This window comes from Etheostoma spectabile, chromosome 4 (assembly GCF_008692095.1).
Source record: "Etheostoma spectabile isolate EspeVRDwgs_2016 chromosome 4, UIUC_Espe_1.0, whole genome shotgun sequence".
NCBI classification, from domain to species: Eukaryota; Metazoa; Chordata; class Actinopteri; order Perciformes; family Percidae; genus Etheostoma; species Etheostoma spectabile.
Window position 1 is genome coordinate 31,979,705 of NC_045736.1, and position 18,616 is coordinate 31,998,320.

The window sequence follows — 18,616 nt, forward strand, 5'->3', positions numbered from 1 at the left end:
AAAACAGCTGGCTAAACTATTTAAACACAGGTGGGTTAGTTCAGGAACCCCGTCCCCCGTCTGTCGCTAGCAATGATGACACGGTGATTAGTGACAATTCTCTCCGACCAATCAGCCGTCAGCAGCTTTTGACGTCACCTTTTGGTATCGCCTAAGCTCGCTTGGAACCTCGACTGAGGTACTACTACAAAAAGTACCTGTTAGCAGGTACCAGGGACTTTTTTCGTAAAGGAAACCCAAAAAAAGGAGAGTAGAGTGCCAGGGTACCATGCAGTGGAAAAAAGCCATAAGTGAACAACAAGTACTGTGGAAAATTGGCCTCTATGTATACCTACTGAATGCAGTATTGCTGTGTAGGTGGGCTGATACACTAAAAGAAGTATTTCAATTTTATTTATATAGCGCCAAATGACTACAACAGTCATCTCACAGCGCTTTTCATTAAAGAGCAGGTTTAGACCGGACTCTGTGATGTTGATTGTGAACAATACAATAAGCAAAGTAGGGACTTCACCTACTTCCAAGGTCATTGCAGAAGGGAAAAAGCCTTAGCAGTTGAAGTATGTAGGACAACTTTATTGTAAAACATTTTTTCATAGAAGACGCTTTTTGAAGACTGTTTTTTGTAATTGTGTCATTCTATCCATGTCCAAACAAGTAACAACACTCATTGGATGGAAGACACAGAGAAGGAGAGTGATCTTTAGTTTGGTTTAATTACAAGGTATTGTAAATACAACGCACATAAGAAATATCATTAATACACAGTTTATCAATAGAGAGCATGGCTTTACAGTTTTCTTCTATTGCTAAAACACAATTTCTGAAACCTTGCTCCATTTTCTGAAAACATTCAACCCAAAACCTCATCTTCATCACTATATACCAAACGCCTGACTCTGACTCACCTCCAAACCTGTGTTCAAAATCAAACACTGCTCTTAAATCATAAACAAAAGATCAACATGATACACACTATAGAGCAGTCAGTAAACAACACACCAAAAAATAGTTCTCAGGGAGAATTACATTTTTAATCTCAAAACAAATTCCATGTTCTTCTGTTATTGTCTTTTGATGAACAAAAGCATTTTGTATCCCAGTAGCTCAAAATTGATCAGAAATGACTACTCTGCATGGCTGTTGGCATTTTTTTTGTTGTTCTTCCACCTCCTTGTACCCCTATTTTTGCAGTACTGTACACACAGTACTGTACACACAGTAATGTGCATCTCAAAAACTTGTCCTTTGTCTCTGTGATACTGTAATTCTTGTTCTTTGTTGATATGAACCTGCAACCAGTCCAAATCTATGGAGCAGTCAGTACTGTAACAAATGGAAAGCACAATGTTCAGGCCCATACAGTGTGTTCACTGTACAGTATACAGCTTACAATGCGCAGTACTTCAGTATACAATACTATAAGGGACACAAATCAAAGGAGTAAACATGTGATCAATGTGCTTCTTCTTGTCTTTGTCTTCGAGTCAGGCCAGAGCACTTCGTCAACATCACAAGATATATTTTCTTCAGGCAACGGGGGAAGGAAGCCTCTGTGTGTTGGTTGTGTCACATCATTTGAAAGAAGTGAAATCGATTTTGAGTGGTTGTGTTCAATCAATGACATGTGTTCTCTATTTGGATTTGATTGGTGCCACTTGTGTTTACCAGTATGGATGGCACGTGCATTGGAGAGCAGGATGTGTGTTTGGGAATGAAAATGTCCAAGTGTTGAACAATGTGAAATGGTTCAAGGTATAGACAACATACTACACTAGCTATTTGATTGGATTTGTGTGTTAGCAATTGAGAAAACTGTAAATGAAGATTTTACAGTATTTTAAAACTTAGTCTCCTTTTTTTCTAATCTCTACAATTCCCAAACTACACACATGAAATGTAAAATGCCTCATATCTCCTTCAAAATGAAACACAGCATTCAAAATGCCATAGACAAATCTCACAATGAAGCATATACATCCAATGACAAAAACTATACCATGTACCATGTACAAAATGTTGTAAAAATTAAGCTTTTTTGCTTTTCCTGTGCCACTGGCTCATCAAATGAGCATACACACATACATGTGTGATAAAATATCCACAATCTAACTTGAGTATTCACATGATGTATCTTATGTTTTCCTGGAAGAGGAGAAGAATGGAAGAAGAAAAATGGAGCAGGTGTTTTTATTCTAAACAGTGGAAATGTAATAATCAACATATAAACAATATTTTAATATTCTTCTGAGTGCTTGGTTTTCATACACACTATACAGTTGTGCTCATAAGCTTACATACCCATACTAAAGTTTAAAAAGAGCGATAAACAAAAACATCTTTCGGAAACTGATCTTGATGCCTTAATTTAAAATGCCTTAATTTTGAAAAATCAAACCTTTAAGACAACAATTTTCTTTGTGAATGAATAATGTATCATGAATAAATAAATAAATGTTCTTCCTTAAAATACAGGGGGCATAAGTATACAACCCCCTATGTTAAAATACAGGGGGCATAAGTACACACCCCCCTATGTTAAAATACAGGGGGCATAAGTATACACCCCCCCATAGTTAAAATACAGGGGGATAAGTGTACACCCCCCATGTTAAAATACAGGGGGCATAAGTTACACCCCCTATGTTAAAATACAGGGGCATAAGTATACACCCCCCTAAGTTAAAATACAGGGGGCATAAGTATACACCCCCCTGTGTTAAATTCCCATAGAGGCAGAGCACATCAACCAGCTCCGACTGGGGGATCCCGAGGCGTTCCAGGGCCAGGTTGGAGATATAATCCCTCCACCTAGTCCTGGGTCTTCCCCAAGAACTCCTCCCAGCTAGACGTTCCTGGACCACCTCCCTAGGGAGGCCCCCAGGAGGCATTCTTACCGGTTACCCAAACCACCTCAACTGGCTCCTTTCGACATGAAGGAGCTGCAGCTCTACTCCGAGCTCTTGTCGGATGACTGAGCTTCTCACCCGATCTCTAAAGGCGCCGACACACCAACCCGGTTATCGGCCGTCAGACAGTCCGGCGAGGTCGGTGACTCGAGTCTGTCCTGTGCCGCCATCAGTCAGAGGAGCCATAGCATTCATTTTTGGCCAATTTGACTTGCTGAATCAGCCAGTGGCCAGTCGGACTCAATGACCAATTTGATTGTTGGAGTGCTAGCGTCGTCATTTCCGGGTTTCTATTTTTTGGGTAACAATACAGATTAGTGCCGCATGCTGTTAAAGAGACGTATTATGTTGCGCACATGCAGAATGTACGCTCAAGTTGTGTTTCGGTGTGTTCCGAGGCATTTTTTGGACCGAAGGATTCTAACGATCAATCCAACTTCCTCTTCTATCGACGGTCGGCTGTTGGGTTGGTGTGTCAGAGCCTTAAAGGAGAATTCCGGCCATTTTTTACGTTAATCTTGATTGTCATGAATATGCGTGTACTTTCGAGTGGAAGAAAAACCCTACATGAATCAGGAGGCAATGCGGAGTAGCTGCAGTTGCATTTACGAGCTTCCACTGAGCTAAAATGGCAGTTGACGGGGCAAGTTCTAGAGGCTTTGTGCCTCTTAACATACATAAAACTGAATTAAAATGTCTGTGCAACATGAACAGGGCCCTTACGTGACAAGATGATGGTTTTCAAATCAGACATTGTTTAAATTCACCTACGCTGGTCCCTGTCTCGATCCTGCCGGTAGCTGCTAGCTCCTAGCTGCCGTCTGGTGAGTGTGTTCAGCCAGCCTTCTGTGATAATCATCCCAACATCAATCCACAGAGCAGCGGTGGTGTGGCTATGTCCTCCTGAGGACAGGTCATGTCACGTCTTGAAGTTTTTTCCCCTCCCAAAAACCAGTAGTACAACGGTAGTAGCTGCTAGCTGCTCTGTAGGATCTGCAGCAATGTGCAGTTTTTCTTGAAAATAAAACCATGTGCTCTGATTCAACCGCAAAATGCAATTATGAACCTGAAAACGGGCATCATATGGGCGCTTTAACAGCTTTCTTAAACTGTGCAATTACTGAACCACTGCAATTGTACTTGAAACCAAACTGATGTTGAGAGGTTTGACAGTTAGGAGGCCTAATTTGGTAGTTATATTTCGAGTGACATGATTATGAAATAGGAATTAAAAACGAGATCTGTACATCTTTGGAGATCTGTATACAAATGAAGCAATTTGTAGTTGATTGACTTGATAAACACTGAAGATTACCAGGTCGTAAAAACAGACCTTGAGAGTGAAGAATCATTTTAATGCACACAGTAGACGATGCATAACGCCCTTGAAGATTAAAAAGGTAAAGGTCAACCATACGGCTTTACTGACTGGGACGTCTTCATGTACAGTTATGGTCTCTGGATAATGAGGGGATTTTAATTGTGACACACACACACATACACACACACACACACACACACACACACACACACACACACACACACACACACATCAGCATAATCTCACAAAGACATTGGTGGGTTGTTTGGTGGAGGAGTGGGACCTCTTGTGGATTTTCAGCAGAGGTGCAATGCAATTTGTCCCTCTGCAATGTAGGCCCACACACACACACACACACACACACACACACACACACACACACACACACACACACACACACACACACCTCATCCTTCCTGCAGTGTGCACTCTAAACCAGTGATGGGAGTAACGCAATGACAGTAATAATGCATTCCTTTTTGCTGTAACGCAGTAATATAACGCATACTTAACTTTTTATTTTATAGCTTTAGTTACTTTGCAGATTCAGATTAATATTCTACAATAATATGAATAATTTATGATGTATTAAAGTGGATAAAGATGAATTTGTTGATGCTTCCGCTTTCAGTTTGGTGAAAGCAACTCAATAGTAACACAAAAGTATTTTCAAGCATTACATTCAGAGACAATAATAGAGTACTATAATCAATTACTATCAAATGACATTAACTAGTAATCTATAATGTATTACATTTTGGAAGTAACTTACCCAACACTGCTCTAAATCCCTGATTTCAAAGTCACACAGCCTTATCTACTCTCGCTCTCTCACTCAGACACACATACACACAGAGCAGTACTTTCTCTCTCCAACATGCACACACAGTATGTTCTCTCTGTTTTCTTAAAAAGACCAAATCAACACGTATCGCTGTGATCCAGATAATTGCAGTGAAAGGACCTGCTGACACGACAACACATAAGGTAATACGCAGAGGAAAATGCACAGGTCAGCAGGAGTCCTGAAGTTTACAGAGCTAGCAGAGATGCAGTGTGGGCAAAAATAAACAAAAAACTAACGATACCGTTTTATTTTTTTATTTTTTCACATTTGGAGCTTGGGATTGTTTAAAGTCACAACAGCTGCAGCACTGTGATAAACTGGAATAGAAGGTCAACAAATGAGAAGAGTGCACTTGTCTGGGAAATATTTTACAACCGGATGGCTTTTTATCTATCTATCCATCTATCTATCCATCTATCTATCTATCACAGTGGCATGCATAAGTTTACACACCCACGCTAAAGTTGATTAAAAAGAGGACAGCCAGATCTTTTTTTTTAAAGGTCAGCTATTTCATGGATCAGGATACTATGCATCCTGATTAGGTTCCCTTGGCCTTTGGAATTAAAATAGCCCCCCCCACATCATCATCACAGACCCTTCACCATACCTAGAGATAGGCATGGGGAACTTTCCATGAGATCATCTCTCAATACAAATCAAACCATCTGTTAGGCTAACGAAAATAACACCATGCCAATCTCTAGGTATGGTGAAGGGTATGTGATGATGTGGGGGGGGGGGGGGATTTTTATTCCAAAGGCCAAGGGAACTTTATCAGGATGCATAGTAAATGTTTTTTATTCCTCTTTTTAAATCAACTTTGGCATGGGTATGTATACTTTCTCAAGCCACTGTGTGTATCTATCTATCTATCCGATCCAGTTAAAATCTTGTTTTTTTTCCTCATACTAATGACACATGTTCATGTGTTTGTGTGGAAAGCCTCTTTTAGTCAGCAACTTTAGGAAGGCATTCGTAAATGTGAAACAGATGAGCACATCAGCGCACACTGGACAACACACACTTTAACAAGCTGTTTAATTTAAAATTTCCAATTCCTGATTGCTTCGTTTCCGACTGTGGTCAGAAAACCAGGGGAGACTCGTTACCTCCAGGGCCCACGTTATACAATGAATAACGTCGGAGTTAAAATCCCATTTCAGGAGGGAGCCCGCGAGAGGGCGCACGAGGGAGCACGCGAAAGGGCGCAAGAGGGAGCCCACGGGGGGCGCACGAGGGAACGCGAGGGGGCTTGAGCGAACACGAAGGAACGTGAAGGAGCACGAGGGAACGCAAAGGAACCCGAGGGAACAGGAGAGGGCGCGAGTAAGCACAAGGGAATGTGAAAGGAGCACAAAGGGACCCAAGGGAACACGAGGGGGAGCGAGGGAACACGAGGGTGCGTGAATAATGGGTCCACCTCTCCCACCATACCAACATGAGGTGCCAGGTCTCGGTGGGATTGTCCTTGTACAGGCGGCATGTTATGGACATGAAATCCGCCGCCAGGTCAAGTGGTTTGAAGCGGTACTCCGCTGGGTCCATTGATGGTCAGATCCTTCTGTTATGGGAACGGAAGGAGAACCCAAACGCAGAGTAGCAGGTAGGACGTTCAAAAGGGTTTGTTTGCACAGTTCATCAAACAAAGGGAGCCAAAAAGGGAAAAATCCAAGCAACTTCACAATCCAAACGAGGCAAAACATGGGAAAAGGTCCGGGGGAAAAGAGAAGGCTAAAACTACACAAAGAAACTCACGGGGAAAAGGGGGAACGACGAACAGGAACACACAGACTGGATAGAGCTGACAGGACGTCGTCGACAGGACATAGGCAAAAGGATCTGACAAAGGACAAAGGGAACACAGGGGTTAAATACAAGAGGTAACGAGGTTACGGGGCACAGGTGAGACGTCAGGTGAATCACATTAGGGCGGGGCAGGACAATCAGACAGGCACAACGCAAAGCTAGACAAGACAGGAAACCATACTACCAAAACAAAACAAAAAGCAGAACCAACAGACACTTACCGGGGAATCACAAGACAAACACAAGGAGGGCCACAGGGGAAAAATAACCCCGAATCGAATCCCAAACCACGACAAAATTAAACACTACAGTAGGCTATATGCTGGGGGGGTGTCTTAAACACTAGACTAGGCTACATGCCAATGTGGTTTTCAATAAAAAAAAACATTTGCACAAAGCAAGCCGATCCACTGTTCCATGTTGATAAGAGCATTAAAATGAGAAAAAACAATGGGACAAAAAGAAATCAAGGGACATTTAGAATAGATAAAAATGTGTGTAAATATTTGCCTTCATTTCACAGAACTAATGTATTAATATATATATATATATATATATATATATCAGACATAGTATATATATATATATATATATATATATATATATATATATATATATATATATATATATATATATATATATATATATATATATATATACTATGTCTGATCTATGTAGCTGATATATTCTACCTGAGCTGTACCTATTTGACGGGGAAGGTGCCTGATCTGGCTGATGTATTTCTATGAGGAGAGAACCGGAGGAGGCTTGTCTAGCTGATGTGAGTCTATGGGGGGGGAGTGTTCCACACGTGACTGACTTGGTGCTCCTCTATAGAAGCTGAGCGGAGGTAAAGAGCACCAGACAGAGGCATCCCGCAGCAGGAGAGAGGACACTCATCACCCGGAGAGAAGGAGGAAGCAGATTCTCGGATCATTAATTTCTAGCCCGAATTGTTTGCCTTTTCCTGCCATTGACGCATTAATTTTTCTGCATTTAGTTTATTGATTAATTAACAAGTACCCAGTCATTTTTTTCAAAATCAACCTGCGAACCCAGGCTGCATCCGTCACCATCTCCAGCGGTTCTGTGTTTCTCATCCTGCCCGCCCGGTGTGTTGGATGTGTCGGCCGAGTGCAGCGGTGCTCGCGGTGCTCGCGGTGCTCGCCGCCTGCGTCAGCGGCGCGGCAGCGGCGGCGGCGGCGGCGGGGAGACGCCAGCAGCTCAATTACCGGCCGGTCATAGGTAAGAAAGACTACACGTCAACGCGTTCGGGCTGTCCCTGTCTCTCCGTGCAGAGACACGCTGGAGGATTAGAGCTGCTACGTCATTGTAATCGAGAATGTTCGAGAAAAAGTGCGTGTTAATATAAAAAAAATAGTCTACCAGTGCCAATCCGTATCTGGAGGTGCCTTTCTTATATATATATTTTAAATTATTATATTTCATATATCTTATAGCCTATAGGCTGGACTAGTGGCGCACATACAAAAATAGACAAGTACACTTCATACAATCTAATCCCATTTTCCTCCAAAAAGTGTAGTGTTACTGTTATAGTGTAATAACAATAATAGCATAATAACAATATTAATAATGCTGTGCTGAAGAATTTTATGTACACATTTATGTGCTGATTAACCGAGTCAAGTAATACAATTACTGCACTTAGTGATATCAGATATTGGAAATACTGGAAACCCTGGAACACACATCTGTATCTGTTTTAATTATTGGGCATAGCTATTTGTATGTAAGTATGAATATGTGTATGTTTGTTTTTGTGTGTCTCCCTTGTGTTATTTCTATGTGTCAGTTTGTCTTTATGTTTTGATGTTTGTGAGTTTGGTTTGTACAGCTTGTAATGTGTTGTGTGGACCTTGAGTCTGTAAATAAATTAAGAGTAAGAATATATACATACAACTAAAAAACAAGTCAGATAATAATAATACATTTTTTTAAAGACGCCTTTCTTGGCACTCAAGGACACCGCACAGGGAATTCATATATTAAAAACAGCAAAACAAATACTATACATAAGACAGCAGCAAAACAAATACTATACAACAGCAAAACAAATACTATACATTAAAACAAATACTATACGCCAGCAAAACAAATACTATACAGCAAAACAAATACTATACATTAAAACAAATACTATAAGCCAGCAAAACAAATACTATACGCCAGCTAAACAAATACTATACGCCAGAAAAACAAATACTATACAACAGCAAAACAAATACTATACAACAGCAAAACAAAAAATATACAACTGCAAAACAAATACCATACAGCACACTATTGGGTTTAGGGGGGGCAGTAGACAGCAGCAGTGATGGTTGGAGTGGGACCAGACAACTTGCAGATTCAGAGGAGCTGGAGACAGGGACAGACACCGGCGAGACTTTCAATTTAACGGTGATCTACCGCGAGACCTCCTCCCCGGCCAGAGTCACGGGGTTCACCGATGTAAACAAATCCACTAGGAGGGGATCCGTTGAGTTCAGAAAAGTCGTTGGGACGTTGCCATGTCTCGGTTAAAAAAATCCCCGAAAACAAACAAGCCAGACGGAGCGGCGTCGATCTCGCCAGCGTTCCCGTTGCTAGTTGCAGATGACCTGTGCCCCAACAATAAAACTTTATGTGAACTACACATTCTTGTGTTGGACTGTAACTAAGCCCATTTCCTTAAGTACTGTACTTAAGCAGGGAGACCGTTACACTTTTTGACTCAGCTCCTAATTTGGACACAAAGTACCCTCATGTCTCTACTACAAATACCAATGGTTCTAACTTCTCCAACTATATCACAGAATCCATTATTTGATGTCAAATGCAAGGAGTGCCATTGTTACAAGCTACCCCACCACCAGGATATGTTGTTACACAACCTGGGCTGGATTGTAACAGTAAGACTGAAGAACTAAAAACTGAGACAACACCACAGAATTTGCATCTATGTAAGATTATTGTGCATCTCCCCGTGGTTCACTGATGGCTAAATGAAGAACAGTGTCAGTGGTATGTTTCTTAACATTAGAAGAGCTTTCTTAAAGAGCATATTCTGATAATACCTGTGAATGTTACACATACAAATGGGAACCTTTACCACGGGGTCAGAAGTAGTTCATAATCCACGTAAAATTACAAGAATTAGCATTTTCTTATATGGTTTTCTCTTTCCCAAAATTCGACCTTGGTCCAGAATTCCAGCCACTAGAGCCAACCCTACAATGAGCTTTCCTTAGATGGGACATTTCTGAGTCTGTAGCTTTTGACAATGGAGGGGGGGCAAGGTGGAGGCGGGGGGGGTGTGCCCTTGACCAACTGCCACTTTGCTCGTTTGAAAGCCACGATGTCTCTCTCTCACGGGGGGGGGGGGGGGGGGGGGGGGGCAAATTCTCTGGTAGGCAAAGCAGAGAAAGGGGAGTTAACCTTGCCCCTTATGACCTCATAAGGGGGAAGATTCCAGATCGGCCAATCTGAGCTTTCATTTTCTCAAAGGCAGAGCAGGATACCCAGGACTCGGTTTACACCTAGCATCATTTCTAGCCACTTATAATAAAGTAAAAAATTGTAAACCTTACAAAGTGAAATTTTAACACCATGGGACCTTTTAAGATATATTTTCCTGCTGATACTTTTACTTAAGTAACATTTTCAATGCAGAGCTTTTTACTTGTAACAGAGTATTTTTACACTGTGTTATCAGTACTTTTACTTAAGTAAATGATTTAAATACGTCTTCCACCACTGGCTCTTTCCCTTGTGTTTGTCTCATAATAATTACAGGGTGATGGGCACATGTTTGCTGTATTGTATTACACAATATTTATCAAGTTTTACAGCCAGTCTCTCATTTTTGATGACCATTTATGTCATATACTACTAAAATAACTTTATAGTGTAGTACCCTGAACAGTGGAACGGAGGCCCTGTTAGAGTTTTGAGAAGTTGTCAATTATTGTTGTGAGTGTACAGTATGTATGTATCTGTGTATTTGCTCAGACAATATCACCATAGATCATGTTTTTAAGGGATGAATCATGGAATAATATGCAGCTCATGAACAAAAGACATTTAGTAAAGTTCATAGTCTGCTTTGACATAGAAACTGACTTAGTGATCTGATGTTCTGCATAATAACAGATCACTTCCCTTTGTCTTTTCACATTGTCAATTGGGACTTCTTTTATAGAAGTCCTGCTTGAAAATTATTAAAAGAGCATTTATTTCCTGTCTATGCGTCCTGTGAAACTGTGCTCCCTATGTGACTCCCAGCAGTATCACTCATGGTGCCTGGACGTGGCGTCATGTGGGCGGAGCCTGTGTCAATTAAAGGGAAGTCACTAGTTACAGTGTGGTATTAGTACTAGGACAGGATGTTGTTGTGTGGGTGTCATTGTTGGTAGAACTCAGACATGTTGCTGTGGTGATGGTCGACTAGGAACTCCATAACCATTGGAGCATTAGCATAGCATTGTTTGGCACCCCATGTACTGTAGGTGGCGTTGTTGGCCATAGTATCAAAAGGGAAGAAGGAAATAATCCCCCCCCCACACACACATTTTGAAGAAAATTAAAAGTTGTTAACTTCTTTGGTATCAAGGTTTATGGTGTCAAACCAAAAAGAAAATAAAAGACGCACATCAGAATGAACGAGTAACACTGTTTTTATTAAATTTAAGAGTCTACGTGAGAATAAATGCTTTTAGTCTAGCCTAACGAAAATATCTATGTACAGAAAATGCTAACATTTCTGTTTATTGGTTTGCTTTTTACATTACCTTTGGGACTTCTGTTATAGACGTCCTGCTAGAAAATTACCAAAAGAGTATTTGCTTCCTACCTACACACCCTGTGAAACTGTGGTCCCTATGTGACTCCCAGCAGTATCACTCATGGTGCCTAGACGGGGTGTCATGTGGGCGGAGCCTGTGTCAATTAAAGGGAGGTCACTCTAGGTAGTTAACTGTATTACAATTATGTTGTTGACAATAACACAATGAATGTATGTGATGTAACCAAGGGTGTAACTTTGGGTTGAGAAGTGGGGGGGCGGACACAAAACAGGGGGTCTGGGGGTCCTCACCAAAAAACCTTTCCATTTGAGTCCCATTTCTGCGTACATTTATAGGGACTATGGTTATACAAAAACCAGGAAATTATTAAGTTGACCATAATAATAAATGATGCCAGGACGATAGTGCTTAACTATAAGAGGGGGGCACAAAAGCGATTTTGGAAAAGTGTGTGTGTGTGGGGGGGGCATGTGCCCCTCTGTCCCGTCAGATGTAACAGAGACGTCCTCATCTATATGCCTGGAGAAAATAATTGTTTATGTGAATTACAAATAGTGTTTCTTTTAATACTTATAGGACATTTTCTTTGATGCCTAAATACTTTAACTTATGTAACATAGTCAATGCAGGACTTTGTAAAAAATACTCGGTGATAAATCAGTGTGGTATTAGTACTATGACAGGATGTTGTTGTGTGGAGCAAACCTGCTGCTGTCATTGTGGTCAGAACTCAGACATGGTTGCTGTGCGTGAGTCGACTAGGAACTCCATAACCATTGATTGCATTGCATAGCATTTAGTTTGGCACCCATGTACTGTAGGTGGCCTGTTGTGTTGGCAGATGTATCAAAAGGGAAGAAGGAAATAAATCCCCCCCCCCCCACACACACACATTTTGAAGAAAATTAAAAGTTTGTCAACTTCTTGGTATCAAGGTTGTATGGTGTCAAAACCAAAAAGAAAAATCAAAAGACGCATCATCAGAATGAACGAGTTAACACCTGTTTTTATTAAACTTCAGAGTCTACGTGAGAATAAATGCTTTTAGTCTAGCCTAACAAAAAAATCTATGTACAGAAAATGCTAACATTTCTGTTTATTGGTTTGCTTTTTACATTACTTTTGGGACTTCTGTTATAGAAATCCTGCTTGAAAATTACCAAAAGAGTATTTGATTCCTACCTACACACCCTGTGAAACTGTGCTCCCTATGTGACTCCCAGCAGTATCACTCATGGTGCCTAGACGGGGTGTCATGTGGGCGGAGCCTGTGTCAATTAAAGGGAGGTCACTCTAGGTAGTTAACTGTATTACAATTTTGTTCTTCATAATAACACAATGAATGTATGTGATGTAACCAAGGGTGTAACTTTGGGTTGAGGAAGTGGGGGGGCGGACACAAATCAGGGGGTCTGGGGGTCCACCAAAAACCTTTCCATTTGAACCATTTTGCGTACATTTATAGGGACTATGGTTATACAAAAACCAGGAAAATTTTAAGTTGACTCAATAATAAAATGATGCCAGGACGATAGTGCTTAACTATAAGGGGGGGCACAAAAGGGATTTTGGAAAAGTGTGTGTGTGTGGGGGGGGATGTGCCCCTCTCGTCCGTCAGATGTAACAGAGACGTCTCTCATCTATAGCCTGGAGAAAATAATTGTTTATGTGAATTACAAATATGTTTTCTTTTAATACTTAATGACATTTTCCTGGTATCCTACATACTTAACTTATGCAACAGTCAATGCAGGACTTTGACTTATCACAGTGTGGTATGTACATAGGACAGGATGTTGTTGTGTGGAGCAAAACGCTGCTGTCATTGTGGTCAGAAATCAGACATGGTGCTGTGGTGATGAGTCGACTAGGAACTCCATAACCATTGGATTGCATTAGCATAGCTTTAGTTTGGCACCCCATGTACGTAGTGGCCTGTTGTTTGGCAGTAGTATCAAAAGGAAGAAGGAAATAATCCCCCCCACACACCACACATTTTGAAGAAAATTAAAGTTTGTCAACTTCTGGTATCAAGGTTGTATGGTGTCGAAATCAAAAAGAAAAATCAAAAGACGCATCATCAGATTGAACGAGTTAACACTTCAGAGTCCACGTGGACATAAAAAGTTTAAATCTGGTCTAAAAAGTGCTCTTATACACATTAAATACAAATTTTTCTGTTTATTGGTTTATTTTTACACTACTTTAGGACTCCTTTTATAGAAGTCCTGCTAGAAAAAAATACCTAAGAGTATTACTTCTACCTTCACACCCTGTGAAACTGTGCTCCTATGTTGACTCCCAGCAGTATCCTCATGGTGCCTAGACGGGGTGTCATGTGGGCGGAGCTGTGTTAATTAACCTCTGAGCCCGAGACACTCGCCCACGAGTAAAAAAGTACCTCTGATTCTAGTTTAATAACTTTTGAACCTTACAAGCGATTTACTACTTTTGGTTTCGTTTGAATCCTGACGTTTTGGGTTTACGGAGGTCTTTTCCGGGTCTTTAGCCTCTACAGGGGGTTTTCTTACCAGCCTGGAACTTCAGCCTCTTGGGCTTTAAATCCATACTGTTATATTCAAGATTGATCACTTTATATCCATAATTCATCGCGTTTTGGCTCATTTTCCGCCGCTTATCGTTTAACGTTCTTCGCTGTCTGTCTGTGTATTTTTCAGGAAGTACATGCCCATATAGGGGAGTAAAAGACCCCCTCTGTATGGAAGGCCAGAGGGGAAAAAATGCCTATAGACTCTATGGAAGGCCAAATGGTGCACTATTTAGACACATATTTGCTTGTATAACATTGCTATGGGTGTAATATCAATAATATGACATTATTATGTTATTATTGGCATAAGTAAATGTCATGGAGCAAAACGTCTGGACTTTTTTGGAAAAAAATGCATGTATTTGTCAATGTATAAGTTATAATGATATTTCTTCACAGTGTGACTCCCAAGACATATGAGAAAGGTTTTAGAATGGAAAATGGCTTAGAGAGGGTTTACTTATATGTCTGTGATATCAATACATATTGGAAGATTCATTCATTCATTTATTTATTTATTTTTTATTTATTTCATCTTTAGGCCCTACAACCATTTTAACATGCAAGTGACCTCACTGCAACCCAAATATCAATAAACCAGTTGTCCTAAAACAAAGATGTTCATATCTTGACTGTAGAGAAACAGGGTTATGTTTTACAAGTTATTATAAAATAAATCCAGACGGAAATAAACTGCAAAAATGGCCTCAGGGCCCAGAGTGTTAAAGGGAAGTCACTCAGGTAGTTAACTGTATTACAATTATGTGTTTCGATAACACAATGAATGTATGTGATGTAACCAAGGGTGTAACTCGGGTTGAGAAGTGGGGGGGGGCGGACACAAATCTGGGGGTCCTCACCAAAAAACCTTTCATTTGAGTCCCATTTCTGCGTACATTTATAGGCACTATGGTTATACAAAAACCAGGAAATTATTAAGTTGACCATAATAATAAATGATGCCAGGACGATAGTGCTTAACTATAAGGGGGGGCACAAAAGCAATTTTGGAAAAGTGTGTGGGGGGGGGGGGCATGTGCCCTCTGTCCCGTCAGATGTAACAGAGACGTCTCATCTATATGCCTGGAGAAATAATGTTTATGTGAATTACAAATAGTGTTTCTTTTAATACTTTAAGGACATTTTCCTGATGGTACCTACCATCCATACTGTAGGTGGCCGTTTGTTTGGCAGCATAGTATCAAAAGGGAAGAAGGAAATAATCCCCCCCCCCCACACCATTTTGAAGAAAATTTAAAGTTTGTCACTTCTTGGTATCAAGGTTGTATGGTGTCAAAACCAAAAAGAAAAATCAAAAGACGCATCATCAGAATAGCAAGGTAAAACCTGTAGAGGTTTTATTAAACTTCAGAGTCTTGTGGAATACAAACTTTAATCTAGCCTAACAAAGTAATCTATGAACAGTAAACGCTAACATTTTTGTATATTGCTTTTTTTTACATTACTTTTGGGACTTTGTTATAGAAGTCCTGCTTGAAAATTATCAAAAAGAGTATTTGCTTCCTACCTACACACCCTGTGAAATGTGCTCCCTATTGACTCCCAGCAGTATCACTCATGGTGCCTAGACGGGGGTCATGTGGGCGGAGCCGTGTCAATTAAAGGGAGGTCACTAGGTAGTTAACTGTATTCAATTTGTTTTCATAAATAAAACGAAGTATGTGATGTAACCAAGGGTGTAACTTTGGGTTGAGAAGGGGGGGGCGGACACAAATCGGGGTCTGGGGGGCCTCAAGAAAACCTTCCATTTGAATCCCATTTCTGCGCACATTATAGGACTATGGTTATACAAAATCCAGGAAATTATTAAGTTGACCACAATAATAAATGATGACAGGAGATAGTGCTTAACTATAAGAGGGGGGCACAAAAGGGATTTTGGAAAAGTGTGTGTGTGGGGGGGGGGCTGTGCCCCTCTGTCCCGTCAGATGTAACAGAGACGTCCTCATCTATATGCTGGAAAATAATGTTATTGAATACAAATAGTGTTTCTTTAATACTTAATGAATTTTCTGATGGTACCTACATACTTTAACTTATGTAACATAGTCAATGCAGGACTTTGGCTTATCACAGTGTTGGTATTAGTACTAGGACAGGATGTGTGTGTGGAGCAAACCTGCTGCTGTCATTGTGGTCAGAAAATCAGACATGGTGCTGTGGCGATGAGTCGACTAGGAACTCCTAACCATTGGATTGCATTAGCATAGCATTTAGTTTGGCACCCCATGTAATGTAGGTGGCTGTTTGTTTGGCAGCATAGTATCAAAAGGGAAGAAGGAAATAACCCCCCCCAACACCCACACATTTGAGAGAAAATTAAAAGTTTGTCAACTTCTTGGTATCAAGGTTGTATGGTGTCGAAATCAAAAAGAAAAAACAAAGACGCATCATCAGAATGAACGGTTACACTTCAGAGTCACGTGGACATAAAAAGTTTAAATCTGGTCTAACAAAGTGCTCTATACACATTAATACAAATTTTTGTTTATTGGTTTATTTTACACTATTTTAGGACTCCTTTTATAGAAGTCCTGCTAGAAAATTACCTAAAGAGTATTTACTTCCTACTGCCACACCGTGTGAAACTGTGCTCCCATGTGACTCCCAGCAGTATCACTCATGGTGCCTAGAGCGGGGTGGCATGTGGGCGGGCCTGTGTTAATTAACCCTCTGAGCCCGAGAACTCGCCCACGAGTAAAAAAGTACCTCTGATTCATAGTTTAATAACTTTTGAACCTTACAAGCGATTACACTTTCGGTTTCTGTTTGAATCTGACGTTTTTGGGTTTACGGAGGTTTTTCGGGTCTTTTTAGCCTCTACGGGGGTGTTTCTATCCAGCCTGGAACTTCAGCCTCTTTGGGTTAAATCCATACTGTTATATCAAGATTGATCCATTATATCATAATTCATGCGTTTGGCTCATTTTCGCGCTATCGTTTCTACGTCTCTCTGCTGTCTGTTCCTGTGTATTTTTTCAGGAAGTACATGCCCATATATGGGAGATAAAAGCACCCCTCTTGTATGGAAGGCCAGAGGGGACAAAAATGCCTATGACTCTATGGAAGGCCAAATGGTGCACTATTTAGGACACATATTGCTGTATAAAACATGTGGGTGTAAATCAATAATATGACATATATATTATATTGGCATAAGTAAAGTCATGAGAGCAAAACGTCGGACTTTTTTTGGAAAAAATGCATGTATTTTGTCAACTGTATAAGTTATAATGATTATTCTTCACAGTGTGACTCCCAAGACATACTGTATGAGAAGTGTTTTAGAATGGAAAATGCTTAGAGAGGTTTTATTATCTGTGTGAATCAATACATATCTGGAAGATTCTCATTCCTTTATTTATTTTTTATTTATTTATTCGTCTTAAGGCCCTACAAATTTTTAAAATGCAAGTGACCTACTGCAACCAATATTCTATAACCCAGTTTGTCCTAAAAACAATGATTTATTCTGACTGTAGACAACAGGGTTGATGTTTTACAAGTTATTATAAAATAAATCCAGACGGAAATTAAACGCAAAAATGGCTCAGGCCCAGAGTGTTAAAGGGAGGTCACTCTAGGTAGTTAACTGTATTAAATTATGGTGTTTACGACACAAATGAATGTATGTGATGTAACAAGGGTGTAACTCTGGTTGAGAAGTGGGGGGGGGGACACAAACTGGGGGTCTTACCAAAAAACCTTTCCATTTGAATCCCATTTCTGCGTACATTTAAGGCATATGGTTATACAAAAACCAGGAAATTATTAAGTTGACCATAATAATAAATGATGCCAGGACGATAGTGCTTAACTATAAGAGGGGGGCACAAAAGCGATTGGGAAAGTGTGTGGGGGGGGGGGGGCATGTGCCCTCTGTTCCGTCGATGTACAAGGAGACGTTCTATCTTAGCCTGGCGAAAAAAAGTAATGTGCATGTGAATTAACAAATAGTGTTTTCTTTTAATACTTTAATGACATTTCCTGATGGTACCTACCCATCCATTACTGTAGGTGGCTGGTTGTTTGGCAGCATAGTATCAAAAGGGAAGAAGGAAATAATCCCCCCCCCCACACACATTTTGAAGAAAATTTAAAGTTTGTCAACTTCTTGGTATCAAGGTTGTATGGTGTCAAAACCAAAAAGAAAAATCAAAAAAGACGCCATCATGCAGAAATGAGCAAACGGTACACCTGGAGAGGTTGTTATAAATTCAGCGTATCCGAGGAATACAAACTTTTAATCTAGCCTAACAAAGTAATCTATGAACAGTAAACGCTAACATTTTTGTATATTGCTTTACTTTTTACATTACTTTTGGGACTTCTGTTATAGAAGTCCTGCTT

The 18,616-nt window shown here is 40.4% G+C and overlaps 1 protein-coding gene, 1 long non-coding RNA gene and 1 other non-coding gene across 3 annotated transcripts in view; 2 read left to right on the plus strand and 1 right to left on the minus strand.

Annotated features, from left to right (window-relative positions):
- Window positions 1-3,855, plus strand: part of LOC116688036 (uncharacterized) — an 8,440-nt gene extending 4,585 nt beyond the window's left edge. Inside the window, exon 2 of the long non-coding RNA XR_004331687.1 lies at window positions 3,724-3,855. This is a non-coding gene — a long non-coding RNA (uncharacterized LOC116688036). The remainder of the gene's footprint in view (window positions 1-3,723) is intronic.
- A 3,885-nt stretch (window positions 3,856-7,740) lies between these two features.
- Window positions 7,741-18,616, plus strand: part of zgc:171566 — a 34,180-nt gene continuing 23,304 nt past the window's right edge. Inside the window, exon 1 of the mRNA XM_032514576.1 lies at window positions 7,741-8,131. Within this exon, the coding sequence (XP_032370467.1) occupies window positions 8,008-8,131 (124 nt within the window). The 5' untranslated portion in view covers window positions 7,741-8,007. The remainder of the gene's footprint in view (window positions 8,132-18,616) is intronic.
- On the minus strand, window positions 11,073-11,130 carry LOC116688717 (U7 small nuclear RNA). The gene has a single exon (XR_004331848.1). It is a non-coding gene; the product is annotated as a U7 small nuclear RNA (small nuclear RNA).